This window comes from Crassostrea angulata, chromosome 7 (assembly GCF_025612915.1).
Source record: "Crassostrea angulata isolate pt1a10 chromosome 7, ASM2561291v2, whole genome shotgun sequence".
Lineage (NCBI taxonomy): Eukaryota > Metazoa > Mollusca > Bivalvia > Ostreida > Ostreidae > Magallana > Magallana angulata.
The window spans coordinates 49316244-49336239 of NC_069117.1; the positions used below are offsets into that span (position 1 = coordinate 49316244).

At 33.2% G+C, this 19996-nt stretch overlaps 1 protein-coding gene across 2 annotated transcripts in view; it reads left to right on the forward strand.

Annotated features, from left to right (window-relative positions):
• Positions 1-233: 233 nt before the first annotated feature.
• Positions 234-19996, forward strand: part of LOC128191937 (AF4/FMR2 family member 4-like) — a 32808-nt gene continuing 13045 nt past the window's right edge. The window contains exons 1-10 of one of the 2 annotated variants that reach the window (XM_052864309.1): positions 234-586; positions 6887-7010; positions 8463-9050; positions 9835-9867; positions 10193-10297; positions 10334-10351; positions 11474-11507; positions 13740-13797; positions 16887-16923; positions 18840-18919. In XM_052864309.1, the coding sequence (XP_052720269.1) occupies positions 570-586; positions 6887-7010; positions 8463-9050; positions 9835-9867; positions 10193-10297; positions 10334-10351; positions 11474-11507; positions 13740-13797; positions 16887-16923; positions 18840-18919 (1094 nt within the window). In that variant the 5' untranslated portion in view covers positions 234-569. The remainder of the gene's footprint in view (positions 587-6886; positions 7011-8462; positions 9051-9834; positions 9868-10192; positions 10298-10333; positions 10352-11473; positions 11508-13739; positions 13798-16886; positions 16924-18839; positions 18920-19996) is intronic. The other variant, XM_052864311.1, reaches the window with a different exon arrangement.

Consider the following 19996-nt stretch of genomic DNA (forward strand, 5'->3'; position numbering starts at 1 on the left):
AAAGGTCCGAGGAAGTGCGATGTTGACTCTTTACTTCTTCAAACATTACTCCGATGTGATAAGAATATCCATATTATTTCACTTGATTTAATTTTATCGGATCAAATAACGGTAATTAGGTTTTCTGTTATTTATTATTTTGTTTAAGTTGTGAGAATATAAACTATTACTTGTTAATCACGCCATTTATGTGTCAAGATTGTGCTGCAAAAGAGAATGTTGACGTCGCGGAAGAATTTGCCTTATATTTCCGAACATCTGTAAATAGGGTAATAATGGAGGAAAACTGCTGAATACTCCAGAAATTATATTTATCTTTGTGAAAATTCTCAATTCTTGTTTGTACGAATGACTGATGGAACTTCCAATGTTCGAAGCGAAACTTGTTCATGCAGAAAATCGACTTTGAACAGTATTTGTGTTGTGAAACGTACATGGAACTTGTGTCAAAATGTAAACGAAATAGACATATTGGGACCACTTCATCGTGGAATGACATGAAGTCACTAACATTTTCTCTATATTCCTAAGATTTTACTTTGGGAACAGTCTTATAACTTTATATAATAATGGACGCAAGAAACAGGTACGTTAGTAAATAAAGAATGTCCACAAATGCACTACATCCATATAAGGAGTGTTGAACTATAATGACACCGAGTTCCAAGTTAGTCTTTGGCCTTGTTCTGATATGGTCAACTAAAGACCAAAATGGTTTTATTAAAATTATCAGAATGAAAATGCATAATTCTGATGAAATCCTTAACACTTGCAGAAACCCTCCTTTGCATGTGTTTAGAGTAAATGAGGACATCCCATAGTCCATTATTCAATGCCTTTTTATATCCAAGACAACCCATATGTATATGATATAATGTAATATCCCTATGAGAATGGATTTGACTTGGTTGAAGTCGTGGTTACAATTTGATAATCTGTGAAATTTGCCATAAAATTTTTAGGATGCATACTGAAATGAAATAAGGCATTCAACAAGTTGAACATAAAAGCTATTTCATATTTGATAATTTGAAATAGAATGAACATTGAGCATCCTCATGAAATTATTACATGAATATATTGTACTTATCAATTCACTGTTAAAACTCTGTACCAGCAATCGAGTGGCATTTTTAGTACCACATTCAAGGTTTCAATTCAAACAACAACATTTTGAAGTTTATGAAGTATATATTATAAATGATGTAAATATGTATGCATTAGGAAATACAAAAAGTTCAGAATTTATTTATTGGTATCTATGGCTGGGCAAGATACATGGGTGTCATTTTAAAATGATCATCTTTCACATAAGACTTGTAAATGACGTAGTACTTAAGACCAAAAGACCAATAGATTGTATGGAGTAATAAAAACTTGTTCAAAGCACTTAAGTATCCACTATAACTTATTTTCTGTTCATCATGGCATTCATAATAGTCTTGAAACACATCTTGAGGGTCGCTATTTTTGTGTTCCTGCTTCTCAATAAATGCATTATATATTCCATCTTATTGGATCTTTCATTAAAAAAAATTATCTATCTATCAAGTTATATGGTGTTTTTAGCCCCTAAGTTCTGTCAATAGGATAAAAACACAGCTTTTATGACAAAAAAATATCCCATCACAAATCGTAGAGTATTCAGCTTTACCTTTACTATGTTAGTATAAGTAGGTTGTTTTCTTCTATAATTACAGTATGGTATGAAATCGTTCCACTCTATTAGTTGTTGATGTTATAAAGTTGTTACCCCATAGCTTAGTATAATACATGGGTATTATTGGGTAAGCACATTGATGCCTTATTAGGTTTGAAATGATTAACACAGTATAAGTAAAGTTGCTCTTTTTTGAAAAGGGATATATATTTTTGAAATTGATGTGATGATCCATGCAGATCCTTATTTGATTCTGCACATATGGATCTTTGTTTTTAACTCATTCTTAGGACAAGTATGGTTGGTGGTTTCCAAATTGTTTGGTTGCTACCAAATATTATGGGTATATCATCAACTCAATTTGCTTCACATTCTTGGACTTCAAAATTCGATTTTGTGTACATTATCTGTCAATATAGTTGTTTTCTCTGTTTCCTGTGGTTTGAATAAGCGTGTGTTGAACTTAAGTGAAAACTTTTTCATGAGTGATGTTCAGGTCAGCCTCTCTAGAATAAATTTCACACTCATTCTATTTAAAGCAGATTCTAACTGTTTGTTTAATTCGGAGAGAGAATAACGGCCATTCTACATGAGTTCAAAAAGGGTTCTTAAATCTGAACTTGTTTTCCTAATTTCTATATTTTATTGACCTATCTACATAGGTTTTACAGATGTGGTGGTGTAGTCTTGCCTTGTGTGTACATGTATGTATCCCTCATTGTATTGGTTTAGTTGATTATTTGTTCATGTTTTATTTTGTGTTGCAGTTATTTTGTGTGTTTTTCTTTTGTTCAGTTTTGCACTATAGACACACGCCTTTTGCACTAAAGTTTTATAAGAAAAGCAAATTCTATCAGAATCAAATGTACATCAGGGCAGCTAGTACATTCTGAAAAAATGTATGAAATTCAAGTATGCACAATGTCAAGGCTTTTGCATTTGTTCTACCAGTACTGTGCAAATTTAAATGTCTGTGTTCAGTGCAAAACAGAATGGAAGTTTCTACATATTTTAAAAATGTAGACTGTTTATGAATTTTTTCTTTGTTGAAATTAGTGTACTCTTGTTAATAAGATTAATGCAAACATAATAGGTAAAATAACCACTGAAGCCATGAAAATGTGTCAATCTTTAGGTTGCTTTGATAAGACACTGTTTTATTGGGGGGTGTACTCTTAGAGGTCAATCTGATACATCTCTATCCAATCTCCAAATATCAAATATATAATGATGTCTTTTGGCTCAATCATTATCAGAAGTTGAAATGGTCAATATACACAATCCGCAACCTTTATTAACTTTAAAATTTGCTGTAACAATAATCTTTCAAGGTATTTGGGTGTAACCAGTTACAGGTAAAGCCATATAACTGTAGTGAAAATCTAGAAATCAAGATCATCCTAGACTAAATAATGGGAGCTTAGTCTCCAATGTCTGATCTAAAAGACCTCCAGCTATTAATTCTAATTAATGCTCACTGACTCTATCTCATTCTTCTAAGGTATATACAGTAAAAGAGTTATTATGTACATTTATATATTTTCCTTAAAAAATTCTTAAATCTCTTCATATCTTAAGAATTCAGTGTATATCAGAATTGTTTATCATTTCTGTTGGTAACACTCCATTCTCAAAGACATCCATATATGGCCAATCATACATGTATTGCTTTCTAAAGTGTATTGGGCACAGCAGTGCGATAGAATCATAGTATCCTATCAATTTTAAATGTATTTGACCCTAATCCTTAAAACATGAAACATGCATAATACAATCGTGCTCAAATGTGATATTCCAAAAGATGTGAAAAATCAAAGGTTTCTTGAATAGTGTGTTGTTTACTGCATTTTCCTGTGTTTGACCTTATGAATGTTTAATCATGCATCAAGTGATGGCTATGAATCTCGTGGTCTGGCCAAACATGTTCGATTTTCTTGCGCGATATTTTATCACGTACAAAAGTTGAAATGGTTAGATTGATTAACATTTGCCCTGTCTCGTTTTACAAAAAACTACCGATGATTTATTATATTCTCTTACAGATATAGTTTGAATGGTGATTTCAACCTCTATTTTACTGTGTAATGAAATGAAAATTGTTTGGATGAAAATTATGGTGGTTGGAACATTAATATGTCATAATTAATTTATACTATTAAGTATATCTAGTTATTCTTTGTGTTAATAGAGTGCTAAACTGTTACATTGAAATTATCCTGGATCCTTGCCAAAAGTTAGATTTTTTTTCAATGTAGGAAACTTGCTAAAAAATTTGTAGTACTGTACCAAGTACCCTCTGTAGTTTGTTTATATTCTATGCTAGAGGACCTGATAAGTACATAGACTGGTAAATTCCAATAATTAAGGTTTAACTACGCTATCTTGCTCAACAATGAACAGAAGAGACTATTTTTCAGAGGGAGCTTTCTCCTTCAGTTTATGAAGTTAACAAAGGTTGAGTGCAGAACTACTTATTCTAAACATATGTTATATAGTCAACAACTGTACATATTGTATAGTGCATTACATTGACCTGCCCCAACTGTTGCATCCAGGTTTTCAGTGAAACTCTAGCTCTGTACCAGTGACGGTATTTTGTTTGTCCCAAATTTTAAACAGCGTACAAACAGTAAACAATCAAAAGATGAAAGTTTTGGTTAAAAATGACTCCAAAATTTCCTTTATTGTGGGGTCTCTTAGAAATAGCGGTTTTGCTCCTGGCAAAATTAGGTCAGTCCTTTGACTGTATATAAAAGGTGATAAATGAACACAGGTAACTATAAAGGTCTTTGTTTCTATTCTGTAACCATTTGCGGTGTAACTACACACATGTACTATAAGTGTCAGAGTAACCCCGACTCCTATATGTGTACCCATCTTAATGTGGATATTAAAGGTCCTGTTTGTGCTGAAGAATATGAAACATAAAACACATGTTAAAGCTAGCTATTAATATGAATTTACTGTGAACCGAAAACCATTTAGTAACAACTCCAGTCTTTGGCTGCACAAAGATTCGAAAATAGCACTAGTTTTTACGTAATTTATTCTGGTGTGTTGTGGCATACACTAAGAAGTGCTGATACATAGTCTGGTTGGATTAGATCAGATCCGAGATGTGCTTCTGCTGTTACCAGTCAGTGACTTTCATGACAAAGGTGATTTTCATCATCATCACCCTAAATACTGCATGTTAATGGTCAACCACTGAAGCCAGATTGATGGATCCTGCTCAGACTTTGATGCAGTGTGTCTTGCAATTGGGATCTGGGACAGACTTGGTGTTAATTTGCGGTGCCCATGCTGCATTTATCAGTGCCACTACTGTTTCCTTGAATGGCCTTTTTTCTTCAGCTCTGAAGTGAAAAGTTTGCACTATAAGAAAAGAAATGCTTAATATTCAAATGTTTTCAAGTAGGAGAAACATATTTTTGTTTATGTTCTCTTGAGATTTCTCACCGTAATTTCTTAGCCGGCAATTTCTTAACAGGTAGAAAGTAGGTTTACTTTATACCTGGCACATGATATATTGATCTTCATTATCTTTTAGGGAGTAGATGGTGGAAAATGAATGGCTTTTATGTTGTAATGATACTCCTTGGTGTCTTTGGTAAAGACTGGGAAGGATCAATTTTTCAATCAGATTTCAGAGTCAGATTCTTGCAGAATCTCATCATTATGGTTTTTGTGTTAGCGTTACAGACAGTGAATCTGCATAAACAATGCACAAGCATTGCAGTCAGTGGTGCACTTATAAACAGGATTTCTAATTTGATATTAAATATTAATTTTCCTATGACATATACAAGTTTAAGCAATTAAGATCTGCTGTAGATTAATTATGAATTCTCTGTGAGTTACCAAGGTTTCAAAACCTATTTGAGTGGAGATGATTTATTTTGATAATAGATTTGTTTGTGTTTTATGGCTTGTGAAATCCAAAATGCTTAGTTGTATCATCATTTACTATTAATAAGGAGTCTTGTTTTTGAATTATTACCAAGTGATTTTATGAGTCATATGTCGACTTTTTCTTAGGCTGTTTAGAAAGCCCCTTAATATTTTTTGATATAAATAACTGTACTTTATTGCATATTACCTTAAGCCTACAATTAACCTCGAAACCAATAATAGGTAGCACACCCCAGTAAGTTTAGAAACTATATGGCTTAAGAATTGCTGTAGTTTGTATTGATAATGATGTACACTCTATATATAACTATTTATTATAAGTATGTATCTAAAAATAAAATATGAAAAGGAACAATGGATGGCCTTATTTTGATGAGTAAGGATGAGTACTTGTACTACTACTACATGTATTTAAGTTCAAGAAAACTAGTTCCTTTGAGAACTGTAAACAGTAAAGTTTATAAAAGAAGGTAATTTCAAGTGAAGTTTGAAGTGAGTTATCATTTTAATGGGAGCTACTCTACACAGTTTTGTTGTGAAGTGGAGAATGTTATTTTTTTACTGTCAGTGTAGGTATACGTCCTTGAACTTGAGTTTGTGGGTGGTGTAGCGTGTGTGTGCAGAGTCTGGCTGCACTGTGTGGTTCAGTGGCTGGTCAATACTCGGCTCTACCTACAAATACATTGATTGATGGCATTTCAAAGTGAAGATAACAAAAGAAAGGATATTTATTCATTGAATAATCTGAATAATGAAGTGCATGTTCTGTTGGTATAGCGCTGGCTTGAAGACAGCTGATGTGTAGCAGTGCAGGAATATCTCTCATATATTATCTGTTTACACTCGCTAAGCGGCACTGTTCATAAATCATCATGTCTACAGTCTATGTGTCATAAGACATTGGAATATTCATACCTACATTCAAATGAACAAGACATTATGATCATCGTTTGTGCATTTTTAACAGTGTCAACACACTCTGTGATAAATTTATCCACGTAAATAGTGAATTACCTGTATGGAGGATGGTTAGGAAAAATCCTCTTATTCCCGATTCAGTATCATTTTCTGGTTTAGTTCTATTTAATGATGGATTTATATATTCAGTGATCATTTATAGAATTGGCCTATGGATGACTGCATAGTGTATTTACGTGCGTGTGTCAGAATTCTTGCTTTGAATTGTGTATATGGTTAGGTACCGTACATTAAATACATCAGATCCAATGTTTATTTAACTAATTTGATTGATATAGAGGAGTGTTTATTAGTATCAATTGTGTATATTGACTAGAAATTGAATTTAAATTGCAGCATGGAGAAGAAAAAAGAGCAAGCACGTAGAGAGAGGGAGATACAAGCTCGGATGTTTAAGGAGGAGCAGAGGAAAAATGTCTTTCCGACAAATACGGGCCTTTTCTCAGAGCCAGTGAAAAAGGTACCAGATTCTTATCAGCCTAACAGCTCTATCTGTGTAAAAGCAGTTTCAGGTGGAGAAGTAAGATAAAAGTAGATTGAGCTGGTAGATTAGAATTAGTTATGTAAGTGTGAGCACTTAATCAGAAGCTCGGTGAAGAGGACCTGCATGGAGTCCAAACAATCCCCATATTACATGCAGCAATTCAGGTGTCTCTGTGTATGTCTGTGATCAAATAAAACAGCAAGGCATGAAGACAGACACAAGTATAATGAATAATTGATGTGCCCCTGCTTTCTTCTACTGATCTTTTAACATTTAATCTCACTGGGCTATTTAAAAATTGTTAATTTGTTATCCTTAATCACAGTGACTCCAAAGCCTTTACGGCCAATGTGCAAGGTATTGGCAGATTGTTTACCTTTTAAGCCGCGTTAGGAGACTGTGAGAGAGGGAGCCAGTGTACACCTGTATTGTCACTGCTTGATTGATTGCCAATTTGGTAATAGATTATTTAAGAATCTCTTCCTTATACACGAGCAGTTCTTGTGGAACGTTTCCAATTTTAATGTCACTTGTAGTATTAAGTATTCGTATGCGTACCATTGAATGGCTGTCGACATTCACACTATGGTGTTGGTTTACTTCTCTAAAGCAGAGAGAGAGCTATTTCTGTGTTGGTAAACATGGGGGCTGAAGATAAAAATACCAAATATAGCAGGTAGTGAAGTTATAGAACAGGTACACCTCTTCAGATTATCATGGCCGAAATATTGTATTATTTATGACATCAAGAATAAAATTGACCCACTTTTAAATATAGCAATTATTTACATTTAACGGTTTATAAACACTTTAATTTGATTTCGAATTATTTTTATCTTTATATCATAAAAAAGTCAGATTTCATTGCAATAAAAGAGGTGGGGTGAATAATGTACTCTAATTGGAAATTTAATCAAGTGAATGATCGTTTGGTTAGTTACAGACAATGCAAACAGGATATTTTTAGCAAGTTAAGTTTAGAAAAATCAATAAAATTTCCTGAATTCTTGACAATAATTTTCTGGCAGATTTATCATTAAAAAAGGATGCCCGCGAGATACGAAACTGCTGGGGCTGTTAGAAATGTGACATTCATCACAGCTTGTGTCTCGGTGTTTACCCTCAACTTATCATAGTACTCACTTCCAATGCGCGTAGTGTTCTGTATCCTGATTCCAAACGCTAACACTGGAAGGCCCATTCATCTGTGGGTGTAACACTTCAACTGGAAATTCCTGATCATTAGTGATAATGCAACAAATTAAATGATAATCACTGGAATGCCAGTTTGAATAATCAATCTTATTTATTGAGCTGTAAAATGATCACTAAAATCTCAACAAGATTAAATTTTACTTTATAACTGGGAATGATTTTTTAAGTCTGTCTGCCATGATGTTAAGATGAAGTATTTGAACCTCTTTGTAGACTACCATTGACCCAATAGCCAAGAGGGTGCAAGACACCTTGGGGAAGTGTAGGCCGGAATATTCTGATGCTATTGGGATTACCCATCAACCTGCCACACCCTTACCAAAGGACAAAAGGATGCCCTTTCATAATGTTGACACAAAAAGACCAGATCATAGAACTCAATATCCAAAACCTAAACCAGAGACTACAGACGGATCCAAAAGACCTGTAGAAGAGAAATCGAACCCCAAAAATCACTCAAAATCATATTCTTACAAAGGTTACCTTGAGAAACAGCGAAACACTGCATCGCATGATCAAATCTCCACCTCAGACAAGAAATCACATCCACCTGCTCCATCTTCCACTTCCTTCAGTGGCCACAAACAAGATCATCAAAACCAAAATCACCAAGGAAAGAAGGAAACCCTGTCCCCTAGCCCTGTCAAAAGGGAACAGGTCACACCAGTGAAGAATGGCCCAGTCAATGGATGCAGCAGTGAGGAGAAGGGAAAAATCAGCACCAACAAGATTAAAGTCCAGCCCACAAATGGCCTACTGAAACCCAAAAATGCCAATCTTCCACGTCTCCATATTAAAAAGGTAATTTTATATAAATGGTGTTAAACCACTACAGGCATGTGATTCTCTTCTTGATAGTTTTATCTCACTCATAGTAATCTTGACAACTGCAAGATATGTACAGCTCTGCACCCCTCCCCTCCCCTTCCAGATCTGATGGTATGCAAGGATCCCTACAAACAACAGTATCTATACATTAGTACATGTATAAAAAATTGTTCTTTACCAAAAATCTGAACATCTTCTAAATGTATCTGGAAAACCTTCTGGTGAATATGCTTTTGACATACCGTACTTGGCTAATGAATTCTCTTTAGTAAGAGTCTTTACACATAAGAAAATCAACTACCAGTATTTTTTCAAACTATGTGAATGTTAGAGGTGGTAAATAGGTTTAATGGGTAGTTTTGGTATTGAAATAGATTACCCTAAAAATAGGTTAATGCATAACTATATAAAACACAACCAGTATTTACCGGTGTGTTTACCCCAGGTAATAAAAATAGCATATAGAACATAACCAGTATGTTTACTGTTTTAACCCAGGTGATATTTTAGGCTAATGCATAAAACATAAAAAACAACCAGTATCTACTGGTGTGGTTTGTTGACTATGCAAGAAGGTTTATCTTATGTTAATACGTACATACTATGAATTGATTGGTGTTTATTTTTACCATATTTAACTTTATATTGGTATTCCTCACAGCAATTTTGGGCAAAAGTTGAAAATATAAAAGAACTGTTTACTTCTATCATTAAAATGGTCAACCTTGCAGTATTTTCCCTCTTTTTGTACTTTTAGGAGACAGATCATAGTGTTGAAGAAATTCTGAAGGTATGCTGATATTTACGTGTATCAATTTGTTATCTATACTGAAAAGCAATAAAAAAATTAATTTAAAAAAAAAGAATCTACTGGTATATCACAGACACCTGATGTTATATATTTTTCTCATAATAATTTAAATGCCCTATATCCAATAATTTTTATTTTGAGAAAAATATATAACGTCAGGTGCCTGTGCGGTAACTAATTACAATGTATATAAAATAATATTAGTTTAATTTACATTGTAAACCAGACTAAACGTTTTTAAATAGTTCTATAAAATTGCAATCCAGAGAGCAAATATGACTTTATATTTTGAATGGTTTTGCAGGAAATGACCCAGTGGCATCAGCCTCATACAGCAATACAGACACCTCACAAAGACGAAATGAAGTTTCCATTTCCATCCAGTCCACCCACCAATGGCACAGTTAAGGTAAATGGCACACTTAAGGTACATGGCACACTTAAGGTACATGGCACACTTAAGGTACCTCAATGTGGCAACCAGCAATTTAGTGTAGGGATGAGATTAGAAGATCAGTGTCACACAAAAATCTCTAAATTCATGTATTTTAGGGAAGAAGGGTGAAGAGTCCCACTAGTTTATGGTATATTTTAAACAGGACTTCATATAACTAACAATTAAAATATGTTTTATATAAATATAAATTTTAAGAAAGGGTAAAGAGTCACAAAAGTTTATGGCATCCACAGGGTTGTTTCTAAGACTGGGAGGTGGGGAATTCCCCCGCCTATAATGCCTTAATTACCTGGCTATTATTGCATTTCAGTCACAATGTAGCTATAAGCAAGACCTCCAGACTCCCTGCTACTTGTTCATTTCCTCCTTCTACTTCAATTTTTAGAGACAACCCTGATCATCCAGCATCTAGTGGTTGCATATTTTAAGAAGGAAGGCACATAATTGGCAATTAAAGTGTGTCTGCTTATGAATAAATTATAAGAAAAATAGAATATAGTTTAAAAATATTAAGTACTAATATTTAATTTGGATCAACATTTGCTACTTTTAATAAAAAATTATGTAAATTTTTTTTTAGGCATATACCTATTAAACTTTTGCTCACGTTCTATATTACTTTCTTAATTAATGTCAAATATTCCTATATTGGTTTATGTTTTGACATTAAGTTCTGTTTAAAACCTTGACAAAATATAAATATTATATAATATGCTAAAGAGATGAAGACAGACTGTGTGGATGCGAGGTTAATAATGTTTTTTTGTTATTGATTGCCTGGTTGAAAAAAGGCATGTTGTAGCGTGGAATGAAGTTGTTAGGAAGTAACAGATGTAGTGGTTATTGCACGGAACAAAAGGGGATTACAATGGAATATGATAAAAAAAAAAAGGCGACAAAAATGAAACTAAATATTATAGAAAAGTGAAAATAAATATCAACTCAGATAAAAACATCCTATCAAATGAAGGATACATGGTTCCCTAGAGTAAATGAATCATTATAAATAAATAGATCTTATAATATTGATTGAGGAATTCAATCTAATTTTAATGATTATAGAATTTACAGGTATGTTTAAATCTTGCTAGACTGCCTATACTAATTGCTTTTCAATTTTCTTTCCAGAAGGAAAGCAATGCATCTGAACTCCAAACCAAAAGTAAGTATTATAAATATCTTCAGAAGTTGGGTGTTGATTTAAGGAATGAATTTGATAGCTACTGATTTTTTTAAAATATAAGCTAGGTTCTGGCAGGAAATGCCCTATTAGCAGCACAGAGGTTTGTGGAAAAAGATCATTATTACAAGTGTGGAATGGTGAAATTCCACCGAAGGAACAAGATTCATGGCCTAGGACAAGGCTTTGCTGAGTCTTAGACCCTGATCTTGGCACCAAGGTGGAATTTCACTTTCCCACATAAGTATATAATGAATGATAATTGTATTATTTTACATTAGGAAACAGTCTGACAACTTCTGTGATGACATGTTAAGAAATTTACTTTAGGCTTATTGCTCTACTATGTATAAAGCAAGTCAAAGTGAGCTTATATGACAATTTTGTCAATGAAAATATGATAAATTGAATTTAGTTAAGTGAAACAATTACTACATGGAGTAGCACATTCCAACATTGATCATTTCCTTATAGCAGTGATGTGTGTTTGTGTGTTACTGTTGCATTGTAATACACAGTGTAAGACAGAAAAATCTCAAGCTGCTGTCTACAGTAACATTGGACAAACCGATCTTACACCGATGATATGTGAGAAAAACTATTCAACCTAGTTTTTAAAACTATTTTAAAATTTGGTAGCTGTGGAATAGATTTTTTATAATAGTTTCATTTAACCAAATGCTCTGTCTACACAGAGCATTGAAGAGCCTCGTAAAGAGTGTAGAAAGCATTTGTAAACAACAGAGGGCACTTCGCTGTCTCTATTTTGGTCCTCTTGAAATATCAATTTTTGCTACTATGAGATTATTATTGATATCAATAAACTGACCATGAATAGGGATACAAAAATAGAAATAAGTTTACAAGTAAATATATCGGTATTTTACCTTGGTAGGGAATACCGATACTACATTTGCTTTTGCCTCCGACAATAATTTTGACATCCATGTACTAACCATTTTCCTTTAACCGGTATTATTGGCTAACACTCTTAAACTTATTTTATAGCTTCTAGCTATATCTTTTAGACATGCAACTTATTAATGTTCAAAAACTTTACCAGAATTCTGGTAAACCAGGTTTTGACATTACAAAAGCTTTCATAGACTTTAATTACCGGTAATGGACTCTCTGTGCAAAGCTCGACTAGCATACACTAAGCTTCTGGTTGAATAAGATTATCCCCCTAATTTAATCCTCTATCGAAAAGTAAAGAATATGATATGAATTGGGCTATCAAATAACTAGATATTGTATTACATTTTAAGGTTATGTCTTTTAAGGTGCAAGTCATTCTGACATCATGGACATAGGATAAAAAGTTTATACATGTTTAAAATACCAGTTGATCTTCAACACAATCAAATTGGGCTTTTCAAACAGAAATTGATTTTATATCTGCTTTGAAGAAACTCCATCTTTATTCACTTCAGCGTCAAATTTTAATAGAAAGCTCCATTTTCCTGATTCATTCATCTTTTCCTATAAATTTTCTTGCTTTTAATTTGTTTTTTACCTTCACCGACTATTATAAAATTATAAATCAGAAGAATGACATGCTGATTTTTCATTTGATTTATTAGTTTTTACAAAAACTGCAATGCTTTTCAATTATGCATTAGAAAAAGAGGGAAAATTTAATGATTCTGTAAAGGAAAAAAATAATTGATTTACATAACAAATGAACGGCTGATAATTAAAATTTATTTATTGAAAACATGTTTCATATTTATTAAGAAAATTGATTTTTGTTTTGTTTTGCGGGAAAAAAGGCCAGATTAGCATTGGTTTTACTAACATGTAAAATGCATTGATTTCTACCCAGTAAAAATGCAATCATCTGGTGGAGAATATGCCATCAGATGATGTATTTTGTGTCACAGAAAATCAATAGTCTCGGTTAAAAATCTAAGGTGAATTATTTATTGATGAATGTAACATTTCCGGTCTTGTAAGATGGTAACCCATTCCATTTGAAGGAAGTGTTTGATCTCCGAAAATTGAATACCAAAATCACGGTGCCAGCCAATTCTGCGGACTCGTTACTAATGAGATTAGTTCCTTCATTTGCATAAACCCTGTATGTGAGAGTGACATTGAACCCAGACAGATGTAGTGTGCGATAAGTTCTGCATTCACCAGTCCTACATAACGACTTATTAAGATGTTGCCGTCGATGTTCATATTTGTTAACTGCTTGTTTTTTACTTGCAGGAAATCCCGATGTAGAGGAAGATAGGACTTCTCCAGCTAGAAATCTATCACATCTGCGGTAAAGATCTCTATTCTTCTGCGCTAGTCCTGTCATTGTTCTGTAATCAATATGAGTGCTAATGTTTAAGTGTTAAGCCACAAACATTTTTCACCACCAAAATCAAAATGTGACATACTGTGGAGTCATCATGGTTCATCCATAGATGGTTATCAATAAATTACCTTGCCACAGATTTGGCATATATGTCTTTAAGCATTAATGCTTAGAAGCTTGTTTTCATACTTTGAAATTACCCTCTAAATTCTGTCCCCAGAAATCTGTAATTTTTAGGCTCCCCAATTACTCTGACCCCCAGGAAACAAAATATCTGCGGAATAATGTTTTTGAAAGTAAAGATACAAAACATATTGCAAATCAAGAGGGATATTTTAAGCAGCAAAAACAACTAATTGAATTGAAAATAAAACAATCAAGCTACTTAATTTGGAGATTGTTTTGTTTGACAATTTATGAAGCCAATTTTATTTTGCTTGTACTTATCTAAACCTTCTTTGGTGTTCTTGTTTTGATAGATACCCCTTACTTGCAAATATACAACTTCTAAAAAATGTCCTTGAAAGATTCATGATTCCCTGTAAAAAAAAATTTTTAATATTAAATATTTAATTCATTTACATTTCTAAAAAATGACAGTTAAAGTTACTGATAAAAATCATGATGTTATTTACTGACATTCCACTTAAAGGTTCTAGTGCGATTTTCATGTTAACTAAACTTATTAAAAAGGGCATGTTTGCTGTTAACGTTGTTTATCATCAAAGAGATATTTTTTCATTGTTAGATGAATTAAAATGGATGCTGTTACATCTCATCTTGCGACTGGTGTCTCTTGGCAGTCATTTAGAGTTTTCAGCATCCTTACGTTTAAAATTTTCTTTATTATGCTGCCAACAGTTTGAAAATCTGCATCATCACATGGCAGACATTTTCCTCCATCTGAAACAAAAGTTCCTGCAAAGCATGTTTGTTTTCACTTAATATCATATAATTGGGGATCTAATGAGAAAATGATGGAGTTGTTTGGTATCTATGGTGAATTCTCAATCTATGCTCATTTTGTCAGGCCATGAAAATAGGTCATGGTCGATCATTAAAGCCATGACATTTTATCATTATACTGAACTAAATAGGAAAAAAGATACAATTGACACTTCACAAGTATGCCATGAATTATTACAGTGTACAGTCTGTCGCTCAGAGTAATAATAAGGATGTCATAAGTGTACTTAACTTAGTGGTTTGTGTATCAAAGGAGAAAAATAAAACCAGCTGTTGGCTTTGATAACATTCCATAGTTTGGTGTCGGATAGGAAGAAAACACATATTTCTATGACTGTTGTGGAAACATTCAGTGTTTACCGTATTTTCCCGACGACTCGTCGATGCGGACGACTCGTCGAATTGCTCATTTTTAGCCAAAATTTTAACAAAATCCTACGATACGTCGATTCAGACGACACGTCGAACTTATCGCTTCAAAATGGTGTATATTATCAGTGTATGATGCCACGATGTTCCCGATATTGCTACCAATCATTATTAATGATTAACATTTATAGTATAAACAATTACTCTTTATACTTATGCATCATATTTTCAAATACCGACAACATCTACAAAGTCGCTTGCATTGTAAACAATTCCCGATATCACGTGTTATGCAAAACTAAACTTACTTTGACAGAAATATTTTATTCCCATGCATTAAAATAATTATCCACTATGACCATCGCCAGTGTATTCGCCATTACGTAACCAGCCACCTGTTGACTCGGCGCGTGGTCAATGTTTGTTTAACAATTTCCGGTGTCAGAGGCATGCACCTTTCTCGTGTCGGACTTCAAAGGGGGATCTCAAGTGCAGAAAGCTTAGCAATTACTATGATTTGATGAAACTTGTTTACTTTGTATCCAGTAATACAGTTACACACTATTATTTTACAGAGACACTGTTAGAATAGATCGATCATTTGTACGACTTGATAATGACGATATACGACATACATACGATTCCTAAATTTTTTATTTAACAATAATCAAAGAATTGGACAATAATTAATTAATGAACTAAAATCACTCTTATAACGGTACTCTTTATGTACACAGGGAGTGAAATTGCCGTATAGATGTCGGCCTTAGCATGATTATTAACACAACCGGGATCAGTCTACCGTATAAACAATAGAGTTGATAATTGCCGATTACGTATTTTAAGATTGATTTTGACCATAAAATAATTCTTATTTATACTTTCCATTAACAACTCTTTACTAATAAAATAATAAAACTTTTTTTTTAAAACATTCCCCGGACCTTCTGCAATATTTTTTTCCATCCAAGTTTGGTTTCAATTTTACTGCGCAATATTATCTTCCCACTATAGTGATATATGGAATCATGTGACAATGTGTTTATAAAAACGGAACGGTAAAACTTTTAATTGATTAAAAACAATGCACCATTGTTCAATAAATGTTATTAATATGTATTCTAGTGTTAACAGATGAGTGAAAATGATAATAATTAAAGATGAACATTGAATTCAACAACGTAATTTTCAATTACACAGCCAGCTCAAGATGATTAAAACCAAGATTTTTAATACTGTTTTTCACAATTTTCTGACCTCAAGCCTTAGACAAGTCGATCAAGACGATAAGTCGAGTGCTCTGCTTCAGAGAAAAAAAATACCGACTTATCGTCGGGAAAATACGGTATTATGATGTATCGACAGAATATTTTGTAATGGAAATATGACAGTGTTATGAAAACAAACAAAAAGCTTAATTTGAGGCATAGAATTTCAGATCTACAAAAAACAAACCTAAAAGTGCACTGAATTGTAATGTTGCATAACAAATCCCCCATATGTATGTCATGATTTTGAATTTAGTTTAAGGTAAAATTCAACTGTGTTTAATTTTGCTAGGATTAAGACCCATCGGCATGGTAAATCTGTGTATAATTTTGCTGTACCAGTTTGCACTGCTAACAAATACTTGTGTACCTGTTAATCTTTCATTGTTTATGTTTTCAGTTTAAGTGAGCTTATAGAGTGAGTAATTTATTCCTGTTGGGTCTTTACAGATATCCAGAGAGAGACAAAGCAGCTGAATCGACAGTGGTAAGTAATTGTTTCCTACTGCTAACCCCCTCTCCCCCCCCCCCCCCCCCCCCAAACCTGGGATTATAATGTTTATCCATGGATATAGAGAGTTTACCACCGTGTTAGAAAGTTGATGCAGCTTATTATGAAAACTGGAGGAACAAATCTCCAACAGAAGCAATACATGAACACGTGCCGTGCTGCTCTCTTGACAATATCTGCTGATTCAACACAGCATCAAATTGGTTGTTTAAATATTTATGTTTATTCTGAAAAACTGAAAAAACAGGAACACTTTACTTCAGCAACAAAAACATTTATGTGCTGGTTTTTCTCCTTGTGTGTTTAGAGAATACAGCAATTGCTCGAATTACGCCATTCTAGCTCCGAAAGATGTGTCAAATTTTAGATTGGATCCATGTTACATTTAAACCTGCACTTTTTGTCAACTTGCAGTATCACAAGTATTCACAACCTTTGTCGCTTCAAAGGTCTTTTAGAAATCAATAATATTAAAGGAATTATACTCATGCATAATTTAGAATATGGATAAACAAGTTTTATGTAGCGTGAGCTATTACAGATATTAAGTTGTACTTTAAGAGCCATTTTTTTTTTTCAGATCTATATTTTAATTGTCTCAGTCGTTTTCGGGTGAATACATTTATCTCATGCAATCAAATGAGAGAAATAAGTTATCACTTTATATGATATAACTAAGTAAGTAACCAGCAGGCTGAACCATTGGTTATGTGTTATATGTTGTTAACTATATATTTGATAAAGGTACTTATTCAATTACCGGTACTGGTACTCAAATATCATGACTTGTTTTGTGTATAAAACTATTCTTCAGTAAAGAAATCTTGAGAGAGTTTGTTTTTACAACACCAATGAATGTCATCATGATATAAAAAGATAACTGAATTTCTCTGTGATTGGGCTAGTTGATACTTGGGGCAAGTTAATGGAGGAAGTTGAGAGGGGATGGTACAGCCATTGATTATTTTATGATGAACTTTAGTTACCGGTAACTTCTACAAACAGCTGTCTGAAATTTTATGAATGAAATATAAACACATACTCTTTTTCAATTTTTGTATTTTTAGAGATAAGTTTCTACAATTTAATTTTGAAATTGAAATGTTCCCCTTATTTTTACAATACATTACAATTCTGTTTCACCCAAAAAAATTAAAAGTTTTTTTGAAGGCCATAATGCTACAAGATATATACCCAGATTGATCAATCTCTTATTTATGTTCTAAACAGAGTTAAAAGGGTTTTTCACCCCTGAATCAATTAGTGTATTCCTGTTCATCTCGTAATAGTGTTTAACAATTTAAAGGTAAAAAAGTATATGGTTACTTTTCATTTAAAAAGATTTTTATGTTACTAGAAAATTTAAAGTGAAATTGGAGCCACACAGATTCAGATCTGTTAGTTCGATTTGACTCATGATTCTAATCTTCCTGTAGGTCCTAAGTTCCTTTTCATGTTAAAAATGTGCATTTAAAATAATTGATGCATAGTGCATGTTTTGCATTGCTTGTTTATATGGAAGAGCCCCGCTCATCTGCAGTGATTGGAAAGTTAGCAATAAAAATATGTGATCAGGTAAACAAAGACTTATTGATTTTCTGACATCCCAACAATAAAAGACTCCCTCCACTAGAGTACCTTTACCTGAGAAATTTAAAGAAATGGACTTAAACATGATAGATTGCAAAACATTATCATAGGTATTAGGACTGGAATGTCAGATAAATGAGAAAACTTCATATTTTTTATTGACCTGCCTGGCTGCTTAATCGACTGATCGCCTCAATCAGCACTTGATCTGGCTACCATAATGAGTTGGCAGTGAGCTTGTGATTGTTTTGTGCTACGCTTTAGAGTTCGAACGTGCAGGAACTTTTGGTTTTTCATTACAGAAAACACAAAGTACACCCAGTTCCAGGCCAACAAATTCTGCCAGTGGACCAGGCACCAATGCCCCAACAAAGGAACAAAGGTAACGACTACTTTATTGAATGATGTAAAGCAACAAATTGAACAAAGTTGAAGCTAAACATTGCAGTGTTTTCTTGGTTGGGTTGAGTCATCTTGTTTTCACAGGTGTTGTAAGCTCACACAGAATTGTTATTTGCAGTGTGTAATTTGGATGGGGTTGTTAGATCCCTGTTTTCTGTAAGACATGCTTATTGGTTATTGTTCTGACAGATCTGTCATTTTCCCTGGTGCATTGGTTAGACAAACCTTGTATTGTCTAACTCGATAGCAGCAGAACCCTGCAGCATACCAACCATTATCCAGTTCACTCTGGCAACTTGTAATGATTGTAAAAAATAGTACCAATAGATTTTCATCCCCAGGAACACGGAAATCAAAATTTTATGTAACTTTGTGCTGAAAGCATTGTGTGGAAAAAAAATTAGGAAAGCATGACTTGCAGTTTTGAAGTAAATGAGATAAAATTTATTTTGAAGTTTTTACAGGTCATTAGAAAAGATGAACAAGTTTTCTGGTTTGATGGCAACCATTGTTACGGTCCATTTAATTTCTCTCAATCCTTGTAGAATAGTCAGTAATTTAAAGATGGGTGTTGTTCATCTGTTTAGGGATTTTTATCTCTGTGTAATGGTTTCATCATTTAAAGTGAGTTTTTTACAGTTAATTTCCTTTTGATATTTTTGTTTTTTTTTGTATTGATAGAAATTTTCATGTTTAATTAATTTCTTTTGCGCCTTATTTTGAATTTAACAATTGCATGGAAATTCATAATTAGTATAGTAAAGGGATTGGATCTTGGATAATATTGTTTGTTTGCTGTAATTAAAATTTGAAAGTAAATGAACATATTATTCAGTCTCAGCTGCTTCGCCTGTCAGTTTATAGAGTTCAGCCTTCAGGTTTGATTGATCTGGAATATTACAGCGAATTACAGAATACCGGTAGAGTTTTCAATAGCTTGTTGGATTGCTCAATAGGGTATTCAATTTGGTCAGCAAGGTATCACATCAGGTTTAAATCTAGGTCATGTGGTTACCCAACTGTAGATTGTTATTTTGCACTCAACCAATTCATTTGG